The 21,780-nt window shown below is 47.0% G+C and overlaps 1 protein-coding gene across 1 annotated transcript in view; it reads right to left on the minus strand.

The window, feature by feature from the left end:
* Positions 1-20,571, minus strand: part of HCN4 (hyperpolarization activated cyclic nucleotide gated potassium channel 4) — a 120,714-nt gene extending 100,143 nt beyond the window's left edge. Inside the window, 2 exon segments of the mRNA XM_078150795.1 lie at positions 19,571-20,018; positions 20,021-20,571. Coding sequence (XP_078006921.1) covers positions 19,571-20,018; positions 20,021-20,360 — 788 coding nt within the window. The 5' untranslated portion in view covers positions 20,361-20,571.
* Positions 20,572-21,780: the final 1,209 nt, after the last annotated feature.

Consider the following 21,780-nt stretch of genomic DNA (forward strand, 5'->3'; position numbering starts at 1 on the left):
CCACCTCATCCACCAAGACTGGAGGAGAGGAGAAAAGAATGGGTAAGAACAGGGTGGTTAAGGGACACAGAGTAAAAAGATTAAGAGAGGTCACTTGAGATACTCTCAAACTTCTTAGTAAAGAGGGCATGGCGTCATCTTTGGGAAGTGACAGGGAAGAGTGGAGGGTTGGAGTCTTAAGGGATTTCTCTTTCTATCTCTTGCTACTGGGCTTTATTGGTCATATAAAGAAATGCTGACTTATGTGGGTTTATCTTACATCCTTCAACTTTGCTAAAGTTGTGAATTATTTCAAGTAATTTCTTACTGATGGTCTAGGCTTCTCTAAGTATACCAGTTGAGGTCTTAAGGGAAGAGGACAGTGTGTAGAAGAATTGTTGTGATGCATATAATAGAGTGAATAAGTGATGGGGGAAGAAGGATTGCCATGCAGCAGTGAGGGTCCAGTTGAGGTCAGAGAGCATACAGTTGTGATAGGACTATTTTAAGTGCTTTTGTGATTTCTTAAAGCGGTGTTCTACTTCTTGGGAAAGCAGATGAGGTAGATGGCAGGAGTTAATGAGGTTTGGCGATTAGCTAGAACAATTGAAAGTCAAGGGAGCAAGAGATTCAAGTCTAAAGGAGAATAAACCATTGAAATTACTGCACAGAAAAGTTAGTGAAGCCAGAACAGGCCTAATGGACTAGAGAATAGGGAGGAATTGGGAGAGTAAAGTAAATGATGAGGGCAAAGAACATATCTGAGTGTATTAAGGGAGTGAGAGGAATAGAAGGATAAGTAATTGTGATCAGAGGGGGTTCTTTTAGAATTTTAGGATCTTGAAAATAATGATAAGCTCTACAGTGGCAAGCTGGAGTAGAGATGGAAGTCATAGTAATTGCAAAGTTCACAGAACTTAAACATTAGTATGTTAACAGGATCTTGAAGTATCTGAGAATGCTGGCAGGGAGAAGGGGTAAGAAATACAAAAACAAGATCATAATCCATGCGCTGAATAAAAGTTACAGTATTGGTAGATCACAGAATCAAAGATTTAGAGCCAGAAGGGACCGTAAAGGCCATCTAGTGTGACCCTGTCATTTTCTAGATGAGGAAACTGGGGCTCAGAAATATTATATGACTTGTCCAAAGAACTTAGAGAGAAGTGGAAAGTCAGGATTTGAACCTGAGTCCTCTAACACTTATGACTCTGCCCTCTACTACATTGTCTCACAAGGATCAGGAGGGAATGAATACATGAATGAATGGATGAATTAATGAAAAAAACATTTATTAAGTGCTTACTATGTACCAAGCACTATGTACTCTGGACTGTCTGAGCTGCCTTTATTTTCTACTACTGTTAGTATCTACAATAGAACAAAGAACACAATGTTATTGCTAGAGCTAAGTGCTAAGGACATAAACAGAAAAGGTAAGACATACTAATTGACAGAGATAGCACATAAAAGTTTGGCTACAGAACAGATGGAAAGGTCCAGAAGCCCTAAGGGTGCAGAAGCATGACCAATGACAAGATTTACGGCTCCTTGGGTTCCATCAATAGGTCTCACAGTGGAGGACCGATGGGGGAAGGTGCAGAAGTGTAGGCACAGTAGATATGCTATGGTCCAGATGATCTCATGAGACAACAGCAGGTCAGATGGCAAGGCCTGCTGGTTGGTGCTCCATCTCATGGGAAGAAATAGCATTAGTGGTTCCCACTTCAGCCAAGTCATATGACCAGTCAAGAAGCATAGCTGGGCCCTGGGCATCCAGGGAGGAGGGAGGAGGTGAAGGGAAGGCAAGGGAAGAAGATGTCCCCTGGCAGTACCAGGATGGCTTGGCTTTCATAAAAGAGGTTGTTGAGGGAAGAAGGGAGTCAGATGAAAGATCTGGAAATATCAGCAGGAAGCAACAAGTAAAGGATTCTTCCTCTAGGCCTTATGAGACGGAAGGGTCAGTGGGACAAGGAATGACCAAAACTAGAGGCAAAGTTGCCTGTTGCTGGGGTTGTAAAGAGTTCTACAAAAGGATAAAAGGAAAAGAGCTGGCTGGCCTTTTTATTACAGCCTGCCCAACAAGCTCCTTGCCCAGAGATTTGTTGTGAAAGAAGAGCTTAGAGAGCACCATGACCAGCTGGTGAAAGCTGATTTGGGACTGGAGCTGCTCATACATCTCATGGTATTCACTTTGAGATAATGTGTGGAAAAGCACTTTGTAGATTTCAAAACTCTCTATAAACGTCAGCTGTCATTATCATTATTATTATTCCACCTAGAGAGATGATCTCAGAGTCAGGAAGCCCCGAGTTCAAGTACCGTCTCTGACACTTACTGGCTGTGTGACTCTGGCTAAGTCATTTAATCTTTCAATACTCTAGGCAACTCTCTGAGACTATAAATTGCAAAGAAGGTACCAACTTGCATCAGTAGGAAAAGTGTCCTCATTTGGGAGTTCTCTATATAAATGGAATAATAGGTTTAGTCCCTATCCCATCTCTGGGTCAGACTAATCATGATCTTCAGGATGAAGAATCCTAATCCTGAAATTCCTTGAAATTGGCTCTGGGGACTCTGTAGTTTCGAGGCTCTGCAATTCAGTGAACACTTTATAGCCAACCAAATGCTCTCGTGCTGCCATGCATGCAAGTTAACTAAAATCAATCCATCATCGAGGATTTGCAAGGTATCTGTACGCCCAGGCTTCCCTCACAATAACTGCCTTGTACATTTGGATGAAAGTGATTTGCCATCCCACCCTGGGAAGGCTCAATCAGGGGCCCCAGAAGGGAAGACTAGCTAACCTTATGACCTTTCCATTAAAATCCTGCCTTGCCAATCAACACTCACCTTTTCTGACAGCACTTTGGACAGCACTCTTAATGCCTTCTGTGCCTCTCTCTCCCTCCCCTCCCTTCCCCCTTGGGCGCTGCAGTGGAAGGCAGAAGAAGGTAGTGCAGACAAGATCCTTTCAGTATCTCTCGAATTCTCCCTGTCCTGCTATACGATCCTGTTATGAACTACAAAATCTAGATGCTTTGAATTCTCTCTCTCATGTCATTGCTCCTAATCAATAGTCCTGAGTAACGAGAATCAAGCTCATATGTATGCAGGACAGAATATTAGAATTTCAGTCAGTGGACACCCACATCAGCTGCTTATTCTCCATGCGAACTCAGCTAAGTCACTTTCGCTCCATCTTTGATTTCACTGTATAGGGAGCTCCCAGTGAGGGCCAATGCAGATAACCATCTTTCCAACATTTGATAGTCTTAGAGAATTGTCTAGAGCATTGAAAAGTTAAGTGACTTGCCCAAGGTCCCACAACCTATATGTATAAGAGACAGGACCTGAACCCAGGTCATTCTAGCTCAGAGACTTTCTTTCCACTACACTATGCTGTTGGGGTTGTTGTGGGGATGAAATGAGACCATGGATGAGAAGTGCTTTGGAATGGCTATGGCTTCATTCCCCCATTAGTTTATAAGCTCCTTGAAGGCAGGGACTGTCTTTTGTCTCTTTTTGTATCCCTAGCAGTTAGCACAATGCCTGGCACACAGCAGATGCTTAATAAATGTTTATTGATTAATTTATTCCCATAAGGAACTGTTGGAAGAGGATGCTTCCTCCAGCAAAGCTGATTAGCACCTTTCTTGACATTTATAGTCTTAGAGATTCACCTAGATCTCTGAATGGTTAATTGACTTATCCAAGCCAGTCTGTGCTGGGGTGGAGCATGATTCCAGGCCCTCCAGATTCTGAGGCCAGTTCTCTATCTTTATCTCCATCTATGTAAACTTCAAAGGATAACAGAAATATCAGCTGCTGTTGTTACTTTTATTATTATTATTACTGAGAGGCAGGATAGCATAGTAGATAGGGAGTCAGTCTCAGAGTAAGTGCCTAAGCTCAGGGCCCACCTCAGACACAAACTGGCCAAGTAGTCTTGGGCAAGTCAATTGACCTCTTGGTGCTCCAGGAAACTCTCAAGACTTTATGATAGAGAGCAGTTGCAGGTCTACATTGGTAGATGGAGTTTCCTCATTGGTGTAGGAACCCTAAATTCCTAAGCCAGTGAAATACAGGACCAGTCAAAAAAATATCGTTATTTTTATTATTCTACTCCTCTCTCTGTTCTGAAGCTGGTTTCTTCTACGTGCTCCGCCCCATCAAACCTGCTAGGAGTGCAGAGGCTTAGGCTTTGTTTGATGCTTTTTTTTTCTAGATAAGGTAACAAATCCATTAGTATTTACTGAAGATCTCCTACGTGCCTGTACCTGGACAGGGAACTGGGCTGACAGGAGAGGGAAAAATCACCCTCTCTGCCCTCGCTGAGCACAGACAGAGTCTGATTAGAGGGACAAACATCACAGAATGAGAAACAATGAGATGGAACATGAGGCAGGAAAAACTGAACTGGTCTGAATGTAGCCTACATATTTCTACGGCATCTGGCTTGTACAAACCCGAGGGTGGCCTATGCATTCCGATTGGCTTTTGTTTGCCTATCTCTAGCCTCCCTGGGGAAGAGACAGCGCAGAGCATGGAGTGTGATGCTAATGCCTGCAGCAACCACTGCTACCTCAGGGCCTCTGACCCATCCTCCCTGCAGCCCCTGCTGGGGTAGGCACCCCTCAGAAACCCACCTGTCCAATTGTTACCATAGCTGTCCATCTATTTGTCTGTCTGACTGCCTATCATCTGTCTATCATCTATGGTAACAGGAATGGGTTGATATGGGGAGGAAATATACCCTCCCCCATGTTGGCAACCTAGGGCAAAGTCCCATTTACCTTGCACTAGTTATAGTTCTTCACGTGGCCTACATTCAGAGCTAGCTATATTTGTACCAATATGGTAATTAAGGACTAAGTTGTGTGGTTCAGACTCAGAATGCTAAAGAAACCTGCTGGAAAAGTCAAGAGAGGCTTTGTGATGAAGGATGTAGGCGAAACCTGAACAAGCCTTGAGGGATGGTTAGGATTTCGAGAGTAGAAGATCATAGATTCAGAGCCAACAGAGACCAAGGAAATCATTTAATCCAACCCCCGATTCTACAGATGTGGAAATTAAAGCCCAGAGGTGAAACACAACTTGCCTAGGGTCACCCAGGTATTACATAAAAAATGTGAGATTTGAACTCAGGTCCTCAACCTCCAAATCTAGGGATCTTCCCACTATAGGGCTTGAGAAAAGGATGGCATTCCTGGAAGAAGTAAACAAAGACCCAGAGGCAGGAATAAATACAGGGATTCTTAGGGAGTGTAGTGACATGATGCAAAGCATACTTTAGAAAGATGAATGTCTGCAGTGCTACAAATGGATGGAGGGTGGGGCCTGTGAAAGACACCAGAGACTGACTTGGGAGCAATGAAGGCACAGAGTTGGGTGGTAGATATGGGAATAAAAAGAGTCAGAGAGGTAGAATGGAGAATGGACAGTGACTGGCCTAACGTGGAGAGTGAAGAAGGAGGAGGAGTCAGATGTGAGCTCCGTATTTTCAGCCTGGATGTCAGAGGGGAATGGAAATGTGACTGATACACATGAGAGCTGGGAAGGAAAGGCACATCTCAAAAAGGTTAGAGAGTCTATCCAAGGTCATGGAGCAAGGTAGCTACAGTGCTGGGAGTCCAAGCTTCTAGCCATATACCCACCCCAATGGATGGTGCCTTTTCTTTATGAAGCAGGCTCCAAGAAGAGTCTGGGGCTTCATCTCCTCATTGCCAAGCAGAAGGTCAGTGAGCAAGCCTCCAACGGGCCTCATTCATTTCCTACTGGTTTCTGCCCTGTTATCTCTTTCCTATAATGCTGGGATGTGACTTCCTGAGCTGGGGTATCCTTCCTGACAAAGATGTGAAAGACAATATATTATTAGCCATTCCCCTGTGTTATGTATTCATTTCTGAAAGACTCATTCACACAGACATAACACATCCACCCACAAGAAGAAATGCTTAGACAGACATAAAATCGCTGAACAGCCAATCATCCGCACCACGCCCAGCTGATACCATCCAATGTGGAGGCTGGGTGCTTCACTGACCTGGGTGGGTGGGTGGGGGACAGAGGTCTGTACTGCACTTTTTGATTAATCAACAAGTCATGGCTTTATGCTTATTATAGGCCCAGTTCTAAACTTAACCATACCCCTATGCCCCCATACAATCCCTGACCTCAGGGAGCTCTGAGGCTACTTGGGAATTATTATGTATGGGTTTAGTACTGAAATACCTATGTGACCTAAACATGGACTGAAATCTGAATTTCTCTCTCTCTCTCTCTCTCTCTCTCTCTCTCTCTCTCTCTCTCTCTCTCTCTCTCTCTCTCTCTCTCTCTCTCTCTCTCTCTCTCTCTCTCTCTCTCTTTGTATGTATATATATATATATATACACACACACATGTACATATATTATACACACACACACATATAGATATAGATATAGATATAGATATAGATATAGATAGATAGATAGATAGATAGATAGATAGATAGATAGATAGATAGATAGATTTATACTCCCCTGTCCCAAGGTGGGGTTCAGTGACCGTCCCATGTGTCTAACTATTCCTCAGTCTCCTCTTTGGGAGAGGAACATCGCCCATGTCCCACCCCGAAATGTGGACATACCCCAGGGCTCTTTTCTTCTCTTTGTACAGTCTCGTCACTCCCCATGGGGTTCAACAACTATCTCCATGCAAATGATTGCCAAACCCATGTATCTAACCTGCATCTCTCTCCTGAGCCCCAGTTCCAAATCTTCACCTGGATATTCCACAGGCATCTCAAACTCACCATGTCCAAATTAGAACTCATTACATTTTCCCCAAAGTCTGCCCCTACTCCTAACTTCCCTATTTCTGTCTAGGGTAACACCTTTTTTTTTTTCAGTCTTCCAGATCACAATCAAGAAATCATTATGGACCCTTCCCTCTCTTTCACCCTACTTCCATATCCAATTGCCAAATTCTGTTGATTCTACTTTCTCTCAGTCCATACTACAAACACCATAATTTGGGTCTTCATTTCTTACTTAGATTCAATGGCCTCTTCATTGGTCTCCCTGCCTCTACTCTCTTCCCATTTCAATCCATCCTCCACACAGCTGCCAAATTAATATCACAAAAGTATAGATCAAACCATGATACTCCTATGCTCAAGGAGCATCAACGGCTCCTTTTTGCCACTAGAATAAAAAATGAACTCTCCTCCTTGACATTTAAAGCCCTTTACTAATTGGCCCACGTCTCTTTCCATGGCAATTCCAAATTAATTCCCTTTACACACTCTACATTCCCGTAAAATTGCCCAACTTGCTATATCCTATATATGATATGACATCTCCCACCTCCGTGCCTTTGGTCCATCACGCCTAGATGATCTTTCCCCTTACCTCTTCCTCTCAGAACCCCGGAATCACTTTAAAACTCAGTTCAAATACCACCTCCTCGAAGAAGTCTTTTCCCTCCCCCAAATACTTTGTATATATTTATCTGAGTACATGCCGCTTCCCTCTAACAGAGGGTAAGACTGTTTTTCTCTTTGTCTTTGTATCCCAAGTGCCAAGTACAATGCCTGACACATAACAGTCACTTAATTAATGCATATTTGTTGAATTGAGTTGAATTGAATTGAATTGTATCATGATCTTGCATGTTGCAATCTTGAGTTATTCTGAATTCCTGGAGGGTCCCTGGCCTTTGACTGTCTATATACACTTCAGGGCTGACCCCGGAGCAGCCCAGCCAGCCTAACCTAGCAGGTAGGGGGCAGAGTTTATTTGGTTTCCAGCTTGGTGCCCATGTGTGAACATTTCTAGTCTTCTTTCCTACTCCCATTCCTTTCCTCTGAAATCCAATGATAATAATCACCCTTTTCTCACCCCACTAGACACTAGGGTCATAATCACAGAACTCCAGATTTGGAAGGGACCTCAGTCAATACCTTAAGAATGTCCTTTACATGATACCTGACAAGTGGTTGTCTAGCCTCAACTTACCTACCTTTAGAGAAGACCCATTGATTTTAGACACAGCTCTGTTGAGAAATTTTTCCTTGATATCAGGACCCAATTTACTTCCTTCCAACTTTTACCCATTGTTCCTACTTAATAATAATAAACGCTTTAAGATTTGCTCAGCGCTTAACAAATATTATTTTATTTGAGCCTCACAATAACCTGGGAAGGTAGGTGCTATTATTATCCCCATTTTACAAATGAGTAAACTGAGGCAGGCAGAGGTTAAGTGACTTGCACAGAGTCCCACAGACAGAGGCTGGATTTCAACTCGAGTCTTCCTGATTCTAGGACCAATGCTGCATCCACTATGCCACCTAGCAGTGCTAGGTGTTCCTAGTTCCATCCTCTGGAGTGAAATGTCTCACGACAGATCTCCTAATACCTTCATCATCCTACTTGCCCTCCTCTGAATATTCTGCAGCTCATCTATGCCCTTTCTACAATGCTGTGTCCAGAAGTGAATCTAGTATTTCTTATGTGGTCTGTCCAGGGCAGAGTTTGTCAAGACTTCATATTTCTGATCCTGGATACTATACTTCTCTTGATCTAACCTGAGACTGTATTACCTTTCTAGGATGTCATTATACTTCAGGCTTGGAGTCCACTATAATCCCCAAATCTTTTTCAGGCAAGCTGTTATCTAGCCATCCCATCTGCCATCCCCCTCATCTGGTACTTGTGAAGCTATAAATGTAAAACTTTGCATTTTGTCCCTATTATATTTAATCATTATTTGGTTCCATCAAGATCTCTAAAATTCTGTTTGCCAGTGTGTTAGCTATTCATTGCATATTTGTGTCATCTGAAAATCTGATAAGCAAGCCATCCATCTCTGCCCAAGTATTGATGAAAATATTAAGCAGCAGAGGGTCAGGTCAAATCCCAGAGCACTTCATTAAATACCTGCTTCCAAGGTAGCACAGGACCATTAAGGACTACTCTTTAGGACTGGCTATTCAACTGGTTCTGAGTCCATCTAATTGTCTTTTTATCTGATCCACATCTGTTCCATAAGAATAGCATGAGAGAGTCTGTAGAATGCTCTGCTAAGAGCAAATCCATTGTTATCCTATTGTTCCATTATGCTATTGTCTGTTGTTCTCTAATTGTTTCCTGTCCCTTATTTCTCAAATATATTGAACATCCCTCATGTCTCTACTTTCACCTTGGGTTCTAGTTAACCAGAACTCACTAACCATTCTTAAGGTATTAGTTAAGGTCCCTTCCAAATCTGAGATTCTGTGAGGATGAGCCTAGTGTCTAACAGAGAGTGAGGAAGTTTGTTTGTGGTAAATGCTGTTGTCGGTCAATCATGAGTTGTCTTCAAGAAAAACAACTTAAAAGCATTCACACCTACCAAGGCTTCTGAAGGGGGTCTAGGGTACACAGAAGGGTAAATGAGGGAACCATGATCATCTCTACCTAAACATCCCCATCAGGAATACACTCTCTGAATAAATCTTTGAATACTGACCCCAATATGGGGCAGGCAAAAGGTATCACTGGCCTCTCTCAAAGATGAATCCGCATCACTTGGGTGCATCCCAACAAATTCAGATCAGACACAAGAATCCAGGGATCTAGAGAAAATCAGAAGGGGGAAAAGGAAGCAGAGGTACTAAAAATCACACAATTCTTAGATTGTCTGTTGGGGACAAGCCAATTTAGTTTAGCAAGCATTTATTAAGCCCCTAGGGAGGAATTGTCCTAGGTGCTGAAGACACAAAGACATTAAAAATTTCTCATTTCCTCAAAGAGTTTGCATAACACTAGGGGTAGGGGTGATACAGACATGTAAACAGAGAAGATAGATAGATAGATAGATAGATAGATAGATAGATAGATAGATAGATAGATAGATAGATAGATAGATAAAACAGATGGATAGGTGGATAGATAGAGAGAAAGAGAGACAGAGACAGACAGAGATGGATAGATAATTAGAAGAGGAGGAGAAAAGTGGAAGCACCAACAACCAAAGAGATCAGTAAAAGCTGCCCATGAGATGGCCTGTAAATAGAAAAGCTTGAAGAAAGTCTAGCAGTCTTAAGAGGCATAACTAAGAAAGGAGCATATTCTAGGAACCAGAGACCCTCTGTGCAAAGGTGCATGGGTGGGACATGGACTACTGAGTTCATGGAACAGCCCTAGAGCAGTCTGGCTGAAATGTAGCATGTATCAAGGACAATAATGTGTTATAAGCCTGGAAAGAGAGGCTGAGTCAGATTGTGAAGGGTTTTATGTGCCAAGTTGAGGAGTCTGGAGGCAATGGGGAGCTACTGACATTTAATGAACAGGTAAAAGAAGCATGGTTGGACTTTACAAAGGGGACCAGAAATCACATGGTGGTTCAACTCTCTCTGCACATTGAAGGCCATATGACATAGTGGCTAATGCCAAGCCTTGGTGTCAGGAAGACCTGGGTTCAAGTCCTGCTTCTGATACATACATACTATGACCAGGGGAAAACCACTTGTCCTCTCCAGTGCCCTTGGTAACTCTCTAAGAGTTACAGAATTATCTTTCTGAAAAGGAAATTTCCATACTGGGAAGGAAAGAGAAAGAGGGGAGGAAGCTGCCAATATTAACCCATCTTATGCCTGATAAAATTTGCTGCAGATGCCTTTTCTCCCCATTGCCTATCCCTTCAAATAAGTCAGGCCCAGGACAGGAACAACAATGAAATATAGTCTGTGAGCTCCTTGAGGGTAGGGACTATCTTTTGTCTTTCTTTGTATCCCAGGACTTAGCGCACTGCCTGGAACACACAGTAGGTGCTTAATAAATGCTTATTGACCAACTGACTTGACAACAGGCAGAAATATCTTTATAAAGCTCCTTCCTCCAGGAAGCTCTCCCTGATTAATCCCACCAGAATGATCTCTCCTTTTCTTCTGCAGCCCATCAGCATTAATACCCTGGTGGGTCCATAGAATGTTAAATAAATTAACCTGTGCCACAAATGCACTAGAAGAATTTGTTATTTAAAGGAACCCTGGGGTGAATCCTTTGGGAAAGTGAAGAATTCCTCCCTCCTCTCCTTCCCCCACCCCATGCATAGTAATTTATCTCGATTGGAAACTCTGCATTTCTTATGTCAGATTTGCTTAAAGTAGGAGCTACCTGAACACAGTTAACATTAATTGGCACTTGATTATAGGCAGCATTTTAAGGGCCCTTGAGATGTTTTTGTGTGAATGTTCTGTCTACTCTCACTAGAACATGAGCTCCCTGAGGTTGGTGTCTGGGTCTTCAGTTTCTGTCATTCTCCCCACAGTGCCTAGGACAGTACTGGTCACAAGTGTGTGTTCACTCAGAGGGGACCAATGACTGGACTGGCTCCATGGAATGCTGGGAGATCCTCATAGTTTTCTCTTAGCTCATCTCTCCTGGCTGGGAGTGGGAGGGGCAAGAGATGAGCGAGCAACTTATGGAGGGGAGGGGGGGCCCCTGCAGGGGCTGTCAAACCAGGACTACATTTCCTCTCTCAGCCTTAAGCTGCCTGGGCAGATTGTAGGCTTTTTGATTAAAAAAAAAAAGTGGTGCTAATGGGACTGCCTATCATGACTGATTCTGCTATCACCCTTCCAGCTGTCAGGAGAGCCACTCCAAACTCTCTGTGCCTGGTGTCACCTCTGGGCTGGCTCACTGGCACTAAGGCAACATCTGCTCCTTCTCTGAAATCTCGTACTGATGCTACATGTCACTGGGCTCTCTGTGCCTACTGCAGCCTGTTCCTTCCTGCTTCCCACCCCCCACTGCCCCATTCACCTTGGCCCCTTTGCTTTCCAACTCTTCCAGTAGACCAAAGGGGTGCCACAGTCCAAGGAAGCCTAATTGATTAATAGGAACCTTGTAGCCACCCTACTCTTAACATTAATTAACACTGCTTGCCTTGGAAGGATGGATTTGATCCAGGGAGCAGCAGACAGGAAGCAGCCCTGACCAATGGGAGGGAGATGTTTATTACCCTGAGTTTCTAGGATGTTATCAGATTGCTGGGGCCCAGTCCAACCTACAGAATTCAGTCCACAAGTATTAACTGAACTCCAACCGGTTCACAGTTGTGGGAGCTGGGGTACAAGGCACTGTTAAGTACTAGGGATACAAAAAAAAAAGGCAAAAGACAGGCCCTGCCCTCAGGGAGCTAGTTCTGCCTACAAATCCCAAGAATCTAGGTCTAGAAATAGAAGGAAACTCAAAAGTCATCTAATCTAATACCCTTTTCTTACAGATGACAAACAGAGACTTAGTGATTTACCCAGGATCACATGAGCAGAAGTGACAGAGATAGTATCGGGGTATGGAGTCTCTGACTCTGAAGCCAGCCCTCTTTCCAAGGAATCACACCACCTAGTCTCATACAGGGTGGTGGGCTGCAGCGAAGCCTTAATGGAAGAACAAGATATGAAGAGGCTGCAGCGAAGCGTTAATGGAAGAACAAGATATGAAGAGACATTGAGGAGGGAAAGGAGAACACAGGCAGAGAAGACAGCATAAGAATTCTCCCGGAGGCAGGAATGAGCAAGGGGGTGCAAGAGGGACAACAAGGAGACTGGTCTGGCTCAAAAGGAGGGTAGACATTAGGCTGTTATGAGCAAGAGTTCTTTAGCTTCTCTGAAAAACCCTTGAGTCTGAAAAAAAATGTGATCAATGCAACGATCAACCATGATTGCAGAGGAAGTATCGTACCTACCTTCTGACAGAGACGTGATGGACTCAAGGTTCAGAATAAAACATACCTTTTGGAAATGACCAATGTGGGAATTTGTTTTGTTTGACTGTGCATGTTTGTTTAAAAGGGTTTTTTTTGTTCTTTTTCTTTTTTTTTAATTGGGAGAGGAGAAGGTGAGAGGGAAAGAAAAGAAATGGTTATATGAAAAAAAATTAACTAAAAAAATTTTTATGTCCATGTGTCAGCCTCCAAGTGAAGGGAGGATGAACTATGGGTGAAGAGTGAACTGAGTTCTGGGGAATGGGATGGATGAGGAGGTTGCAAACTGTAATATAGTTGTCTGTATACAGTTGTGGTGCTAGGCTTGACATGCTAAAGAAAGAAACAGACACAGTCCTTGTGATGGCACAGAGGTGCCAGGCAGAGTGCCTTGATCCTCTTGGACACAGATAGTTAGGACCCACAGAGGGTCAAGAGGAAAATTAAGAGCAATGTATCTGCCATCAGTTGAGTCAGATCAGTGGAAGGAAAGAGAAAAGGGCTTCAGAATGGGGTACCTGGCCTTCCAAGGGACCAATTAGCATCTTCTCCAGTCACTGACTCCCTCTCAGTACTCAGCACAGAACTACAGCAGGGGAGCTCAGGAAATACTTCTGAATTCTAAGCCACTTCACTTAGGACACTGATCATTGCTGCCGTCCAGAGAGCCCACCTTTTCCTTCCTGCAAATGCACATGTCTAGAAACCATGGACCCCCCACCCCATGCAGTCAGCAACCCATAGGCATCTAAGTTACAAGTTCCTCTCCCAGAAAGCATCGGTGTGGGCTCTTCCAGGAGGTCTGACCTGGAATCTACAATAAATGGACAGTTCAATCCCCCGAGACCAGGGTTAGCACATCTTCAGTGCTCAAGAAAGCTGCCTGGCCTGGCCTGGCATACCAGGCTGACAGCACCTTTCAGATAGCTAACCTTGGAATTCCCCTTTGCATCATGGTTCTTCTTCCTCCCCCCTAGCCCCTGCAGCTAACTGTCGGTTCAATCTTGGAGGCTTTGAACCCACACTGACAGTCACTCCCAGGAGGACTGGGAAGCCTAAGAAATGGTTTCTTTCCCCTTCCCTAAGGAAAGCACTTGACACATAATAGGAGTTTAATAAATGCCCACTGACTGACTGACTGCTGGTCCTATTTGGCCACTCAGCCTGAGGAGACCAGCCACCAGCCTCTTCCTCCTCTGTCTCCTCTTCTTTTCCCCTTCTCCATGCTCCTTCTTCCCTTCTTCCTCCTTGTTTGGGTTATTTCTAGGGCTGCAGCCCATGGGCAATAGAACCCTAGTGCAATTCATGCTCCCTACCCTGTCACTTCCAGGATAGATCAGGGAGGAGATGGGTAAAGAAGAGCCAGAAATAGCTAGGAAATGGTGCCTTATTCCCTAGGATTTCTACTCTTCCACCTGCCCCTACTATCTCCCCAACAAGTGGGACCCAGACCTCAGTCCTACGAGCTTGCTCTTGACTGACCCCAGCCCACATTGTGTACTGTTGACCCTTGGGCAGCAAATACTACAAAAGGATTCCAGGGCCCTCCCTGATTCTGAAGATTAGCAACTGAGATTTCCCTCCCTTTGAAGACAGAACTATGAGAGAAAAGATAAAGAGGATGAGGAGCCTGGATTAAAGGCAGATAGTAGGTGGCCACAGTAGGAGTTCAGGGAGGCATCCTCTCTTCCCAGAACACTAGGTCAAGAAGGGGCTAGAACTCACAAGGAACCGAGGCAGGGAAGCCCCCTTCCCTGCCATATGCAACTTCCTCTATTTGGCTGAAGATGTCTCTTCCCAAGAACCTTATGGAGAACTCTGGCCTTAATTCATGAGGCCAGAAAGCATTAGCTTCCAATGAAAGGAGCTGATAACTTTAGGTGAAACGTTTATTCCATGAGCACCAGGGACAAAAAAAAAAGCATTTGTTTTTTTCATGAAAGTGAAGGCAGCTATGGATTATCATTTGTTTTACCCAGTCCAGGGGTCCTTCATTTTTTTGTGTGTCCTGGACCCCTTGGGCATTATCTGGTGAAGCTTATGGACCCTTCTCAGAATAATGTTTTTAAAGGCATAAAATAAAGCACATAGGATGGAAAAGGAAACCAATTATAGTCAAATATAGTTAATGAAATACTTTTAAAAAACAAGTTCATGGACATCAGGTTAAGAAGGAGGGAAATACACATTTATTAAGTACCTACTATGTGCCAGGCTTTGTAAGCACTTTATAACTATTACTTCATTTAATCCTCATACCAACTCTGGGAAGTAGATACTATTATTATTTATATTTTACAGTTGAAGAAACTGTTAAAATGTGAGTTTCTTGAGGGTAGGGACAGTTTTTGAATTTTTCTTGGTATCACCAGGAATTAGTATAGTGCCTGGTGCATTAAAAGTGCTGAATAAATGCTTGTTGATTGAGTATGGGGAATCAGGCTGCTGCCTCTCCCTCATTAGGCACAGGGAGATTCCCCAAGCATCACCTTCCCACACCAAGCACTAGAATATAAACTAAGGCATCAATTAGGGAATTCTGTGGGAGGTCACAGGCAGAAGAAGTTGGCCCTCATTGTAGTCTGGCCTGTGACCTTCTTGGAGGTAAAATACAGGCAAGAGCGCGCGCGCACACACACACACACACATTCACAGAGGGACTCGGGAATACGAGCAAACACACATGGAGCCAGGCATGAATATGAAGGCAAATGAAGGTACACACAGACAAAAAAGCATATAAAAAGACAGGTGCCTAGACAGACACAAAGACTCAAACATAGGCTCAGGTACTCAAGCACACATACAAATAGACGTGGGTAAACATATAGAGATACTCAAGTAGATGTAGGCATATATGTATTATGAGATTAGATAGAAACATATATCCACACAGACCCTAGACAACCATTACTAATAAAATGTACTGATTCAAACACGCCTACATCTAAATATTTGTTAACGTCAGCTTAGCTTCTGTGCACCAACCTGTATTTCTCTCTCTTTCTCTCTCTCTCTCTCTCTCTCTCTCTCTCTCTCTCTCTCTCTCTCTCTCTCTCTCTCTCTGTCTCTCTGTCTCTGTCTCTCTGTCTCTATCTCTGTCTCTCTGTCTCTCTCTCTGTCTCTCTGTCTCTCTCTCTCTGCCTATCTCTCAAGAATATCTTGGATAGGGGCAGCTAGGTGGCGCAGTGGATAGAGTACCAGCCCTGAAGTCAGGAGGACGTGAGTTCAAATCCGGCCTCAGATCACACTTGACACTTACTAGCTGTGTGACCCTGGGCAAGTCACTTAACCCCAACTGCCTAAAAGCAAATAAAATTAAATTAAAAAAAAAAGAATATCTTGGATGTCTGCTCCATTTGTTTAAAGTTTCTACCCCCTGATGGCCATGGTCTCCAGGGGTACATTGTCTCTAGTTCCCCTGATTGTCATCTGCTGGGAGCAAGGGATCCTGCCAGAGCGTGGGAAGGTCAGAGTAGGAATAAAGAGAAAATCCAGTGGGGTAGAAAGCATCCAGAACCCAAAACACCAGGCCCATTTTCCTTAAGAAAAAAAAGTTAAAAAGCAGGGAGAAGGGAAGGTCTGACTCGAAACAGATTAACAATAGAAGAAAGCACTAAATGAGCCAATGGGAAGAAAGGTTCATAACAAAGGAGAAACCAAACCAGCCCAAAAAGGGGGATCTGGAGCCATATCCCGGATTGTTCTGGGCCCTCAGAGTTTCACACCAATCCAGGCCTCTGTTAACGCACACCTTAGTCACTCTCCAGGGAGCTGTTGATGCTGGAAACAGTGGCTGCCACAGATAGCCTGAACTCCAAACTGCAAACTCAATCTATCATGGTGTGCCAGCCTTTATCAAACCAAATCTGCTGGATCAATGCTTCCTCCCTGTTAAAAATTATGAATAAATCTCCAACTGTCCACAGAAAGTACTTTCATAAATCTTGATGTGGGATAGGTACGTTGGAGTTGTGCTGGTGTGCAATCAACCATGGGCCAGGAATAAACTCCAGTAACTAGTGCACAGAGGGGGCTGGGCTGGATGGTGAAAGAGTCTTAAAGATCACAGAAACATGGCCAAGAATTTGTCAGTCCCCAGGATCTCTGAGGTTGAGCTGTTTGGAGGCAGTTGGGGGGGGGGAACCCAGGGAGACCTAGACTCATATCCCAGCATACTGACTGCATGACTATGGTCAAATTACTTAATGTCTCCAAGACTCAGTCTCTTCATCTATAGAATGGGGATAATCCTCCTTAATAAGCCTAACATGAAAAGACCCTTGCAAACCTTAAGATGACATAGAAATGTGAGTGGATAGTCTGGCTAGAGAAGGTAACAGTGAAGCAGAACACTAGTCATTTCTCTTTCACTGTGTCCCGAGATACACAGAATCAAGGCTTCCAATCCCAAATTCAGAGCCCTGATTAACCATTTCAGAAAAACCTTACTTGTCCCTCTCTTTCTGTTGTTCATAAATCTGGACATGTTCTTTCCCTTGCTCTGTTCCCAGGAGTCCTGTGGTCAGGGAGATTTCACTGCAGGAGCGAAGAACAGGAAAATGGACTAATGGACAAGAATACATAGTGTTTATATGGTAGCTTAAGGTTTGCAAAGTGCTTTGCATACGTTATCTCATTTCATTTAGATATGCAGGCAATCTGGGCATAGGAAGGGATCACAGGAGAAGAGTTTTGGATCAACAACCAGGTCCTGGGTCTTCAATACATTGGATGAGGACAGTCTCCTAGAGGGTGTATTTATGTGTGGAGAAGAGGAGGGGTAGTTGGGTGGGTGAGAAGTGGTAAAAAGGACCAGTGAAAATGTGCAACTAAGATCATAAAAATGGGTACATTGTAGGTGCTTCGTAAATGCTTACTGGTTGATTAATGTATGAATAGATATTCACTAGTATGAATAAGGTCAGCCTTTTGATAGCTCCCAAGCAAATAAAGATGTACTTGGGCAGGTGGACTGGTAGCTAGGGGAAGGTACTGTGGTCACAATTTGGGGCCTTTGGGCTGAGACTGCTTCTATACACATGAAGGCTCAGGGTTTTCCTGCTAGTCTTTCTAGCATTCTCTTGTATCTGTGATTCCTTTCACAGGTCGAAAGGGTACAAAGACACCCAACCAAGCAACCCATTTAAACATAAGCCCTATACCACCTTCTCTCACAAGCTCGCTCATGTCATATGATGGGAGGGTGGCACTGGGGAGCCAAAGGTGACATGTGGCAGTGTCTCAGGAAACCCTGACACACCACTTGGCATTTGCCACTGTTTGCTTGGCCTGCCCTGCAGATCACTGATCTCCCCTCTCCTCCCTTTAGGGAGAATGATAGAGGCAAGCAGTCCAAAAAATACAAAGAGGTCCCTGCTCACTGCCTATTTTAAGCAGAGAATGTGGCTTTACTGGACATTCCCAGCAAGAGAAATCGTGCTCATTGGATGAAAAATGACTTTGCTCTCATTACAAACCTGGCTTCCCTGGAGTTTGCAAAGAAGGCTCTGAGCTAAGAAAGTGCTCATTAAGAGGCAGACAAGACAGGGAGGGAGAAAGGAAGGGAGAAAAAAAGGAACTCAGAGAAAAGGCAATGTTGAGGAGTCCCAGTCTGAAAGCTAACCAGGCTGTCCCTCCTACCCCCCACTAAAGCAGGGACATGATGGAAATGTCCCTGCCCAGCCTGATGCCCATAACCTAGCCTCAGAGTCTGACATGTCCAGATCAGATGCTTTTCTGACCTCAGCTAGCCAGCACCAGGACCTCGAATCAATAAAGTCTATACTTTTCAGGAAACGTCCCACCAGACTTGATGGATACTTGGCTATTCAGACACAGAACACAGGGGATAATATTGGGGGAAGGGAAACCTTGTAGTCATCATCACCAAAAATCACTGGAGGTCAGTTACCGCCCCAGGGTTGAGACCAATCCCAATGGCCATTTGGAGCATCAGAACTGGAAGTCATGGGATGTCCAGAATGCTCCTGAATTCTTGGGACAGCCTCTTCCTATCAGGAAGCCAGTATCCTGCTATTCGCATCAGGCAAGGTCATTCAGCCATTCTTTTTTTGGACCTGAACTAGCCAAGAAGCTCTAAGCTCACAGCCTGATGTGATGCTAGGGTATGTCAGGAATGCCTCATTTTCCTGGGGTCCCAAACCCTGGCTATTACACTGTCTATGGTACCACTTCAGCTCCATTACTCAAATTATTCAGCGGCTCCCCTTGCAGGCAACCTCGTCCCCCAAGAACAAGTGTTCAGCTCCCAGGGGTCTGAGCCAGAGCCCCCCACCGATACCAACAAATAAACTTCTCGGAGTCTCCAAGGCCCCAGGGTAAGGAGAGCCTGCAGAGTTACTAGTGGTGTCTTCCCTGTTTCTCCATGAAGCTTTGTGACCTGGTGCCAGTGCAGTGGCTGCTGCTGCAGTTCTCACTGGACCCGTCTTTCTTAACTCTGTAGGCCTCATGGGGCTGTAGCCTCTGGTGTCCCCCGATCACTAGGGCCTCCACAGGGTTGCCAAGTTGAAACAGGTAGGGTGGGCTAGGCTCTGCTAATATGCCAACCTCCCCTAGTTCTGGGTATCTTCCCCATCCATGCTCTGACCTGGCTCCGGTGCTGCCCTGTGGTTGTGGGCCAGAGAAGAGCTAGGGAGGGGAGCAGGGCAGACACCGTAAGAAAAGTTCCCTGGATACATCAGGAGAACATCTGAGGGTGGAGGCTTCTCTCCCAACCCACTGAGGAGAGAGAAAAGTTGGCTCAGCCAAAAGCCAGGTGAGGAGGGGTAGATGGCGGGGAGAAGTGTGCTCCAAGTGGGGGGGGGCAGTAGGGCTGGGCCCCAATCCTTCTTACCTGAAGTCACTGTAAGGATGGATAATCCAAAAACCTGCCGATTTAACCCTTTCTTGTTCGCGCTCCACGGCCTTCTGGCTGCCGAACATTCTCAAGGAGAATTTGTTGACCCCTGGCTGGAGCATAGCTCCAAACTGGCGCTGCATGAAGCCCGCCTGGCCCAGCCTTGCCTCATCGTCAGGGACGATCTGGTCGCCCCCCGCCCCTCCTTCCACTTTGATGCAGGTGGCCGAGGAGCCAGAGGGCTGCTCGGCAGAGCAGGAGGGCATCGGGGACTGCCCCGGAGGCTCCGGGGGCTCGGGCTCCCCGTCCAGGCCCGGGGGGCTCTTGTCCTCGCAGGGGGACGCATCGCCCTCGCCGATGAGTCGCTTCTCCTCCGCTGAGTCTCGCAGGTGGCTGCTCCCGCCGCCGCCGCCACTGGAGCTAGTGCCGCCGCCACCACCACCACACCGCCGCCGCCGCCGCCGCCGCCTCGGCTGGTCAGCGAAGACAAGCTACCTCGGAAGCGCCGGCAGTCCCCGTTGGTGCTGGACTTGGCCGCGTTGCCGCCGCCGCCGCCGCCACGGCTGCCCACCTCGGTCTCCATGATGCCTGGGGCCGCGCTCCGGGGCTCCCCGCCACCAGCAGCTGCCGAGGGCGAGGGCAGGGGCCGGAGGCGGATGCTCTTTCTGCGGGTGTCCTTGTCACTTTCCTCCTCGTCCTCCTCCTCGTCCATAATCCAAGCTTTGGGTCCCACCTGCTGCGGGAGGCTGTAGAGCCGCTTGCGCATGGACGGCGGCAGCTTGTCCATGGCGCCTGGAGAGGGAGGGGACAGAGGGGGGACCCCCTTGCAGGCGACTCAGGGGGCCGGGGTTCCCGCCAGGGACATGCCCTCCGCTGCCGCTGCCGCCGCCACCTCCCTCAGGCGACCATGCCCGTCCGTCTGCAGGCTCCGCGAGGGAGGGAGGAGAGCAGGAGAGAAGAGAGATGGAGGGAGGCAGCTTGCCCGCCTGCCAGCAGCCGCCGGGCCGGCCCGCTGCGCCGCGCCCCCTTCCCGGGGGCGGGGGTGGCGCGGGGCTCGGGGCGGGGTGTCCCCCAGCCGCCCCAACGCGCGGCGCTCAGGGGCGCGGCGGGCAGCCCGGCTGTGGAGGGGTGCCCCGCCTCCCCACGGGGAACAAAAGGCGCCGCCGCGGAGACCGGCAACCGGGCATGGGCAGCGCAGACGCGGCGAGAAGGAAGAGGAGGAGGAGGAGGAGGAGGAAGAGGAGAAGGAGGGAGGGGGGCAGCCCCGCACAGCCCAGCACTCTGCCAGGCGCCGCCGCCGCTCCGTCTGCCTGACTGGCCTGCTCTGTCCGTCCGTCGGTCCGTCCGTCCGTTGGTCGCTCAGCCCGGCCCCTTCCACCCTTTTCTCCCTCCCCCCCCCTCCTCTTCCTCGGAGGTGCCCCCTCCCCCTCCTCCCTCCTGGGCCACCCCGGGGCGCACGCTGCAGCCTAGCGGCCCGCCGGGCTTACATCACTGGCCACCTCCCCGGGAGCGCCCTCCGGCAGCGCTCCGGCTTCTGAGCCCCGGAATATTCATGAAGCCGGCGCGGCTCTCGGGTTGCCATAGGAGCGGCTCCTGCCAGCCGGGCCTGCCTACCTGAGCATCTTAAAGGGGCAGAGGAGTGGGGACCTGGGAACTGTAGCAGGAGGGCGGGGACGGCTGGGACGGCCAGAATAGGGGTGCAGCGAATGCACCCTCCAGTAAGAGGCCCTCTGCCTTACCAGGCTGGGGCCGGTTCCGAACCACTACAGTGCTCGGAGTGGGGGGTGGGGAGGTGGCAAGGGGCGGTGGGTGGGGGGAGGGCTGGAAGGAAAAATGGATGGGGTGGGGCAAGGTGTGCTCTCCAGTTCAGTGACTCCCTAGAAGGATCGCCAGAGGGCTGGGGTGCAGCACGCATCAGCCCCAAGTCTCTAGCCCTGCCCTCCTGCGCTGGGGCTAGTTTCCAGCCTCCTGGAGGGAGGATGGGGCTCCTCGGTCGCCCCTCCCTCCCCAATCCACACACATGCTTTATCCCACCCTGGTCTGCCGTTCGCCACCCGGAGTCAGCTGGATTAACCTCTAGGCCCCGCGAGGGGGCGGGGAAGGCAAGGCCAGGCCGAGCTGGGGGACTCGTGACACTGGGCCTCAGACACAGACCCGGTGTGCATGCCGCCTTGGTGCTGAAGCCCAAGTCATTCATAAATCCGACC

This window comes from Phascolarctos cinereus, unplaced genomic scaffold (assembly GCF_003287225.1).
Source record: "Phascolarctos cinereus isolate Bilbo 61053 unplaced genomic scaffold, phaCin_HiC Scaffold_3;HRSCAF=262, whole genome shotgun sequence".
Lineage (NCBI taxonomy): Eukaryota > Metazoa > Chordata > Mammalia > Diprotodontia > Phascolarctidae > Phascolarctos > Phascolarctos cinereus.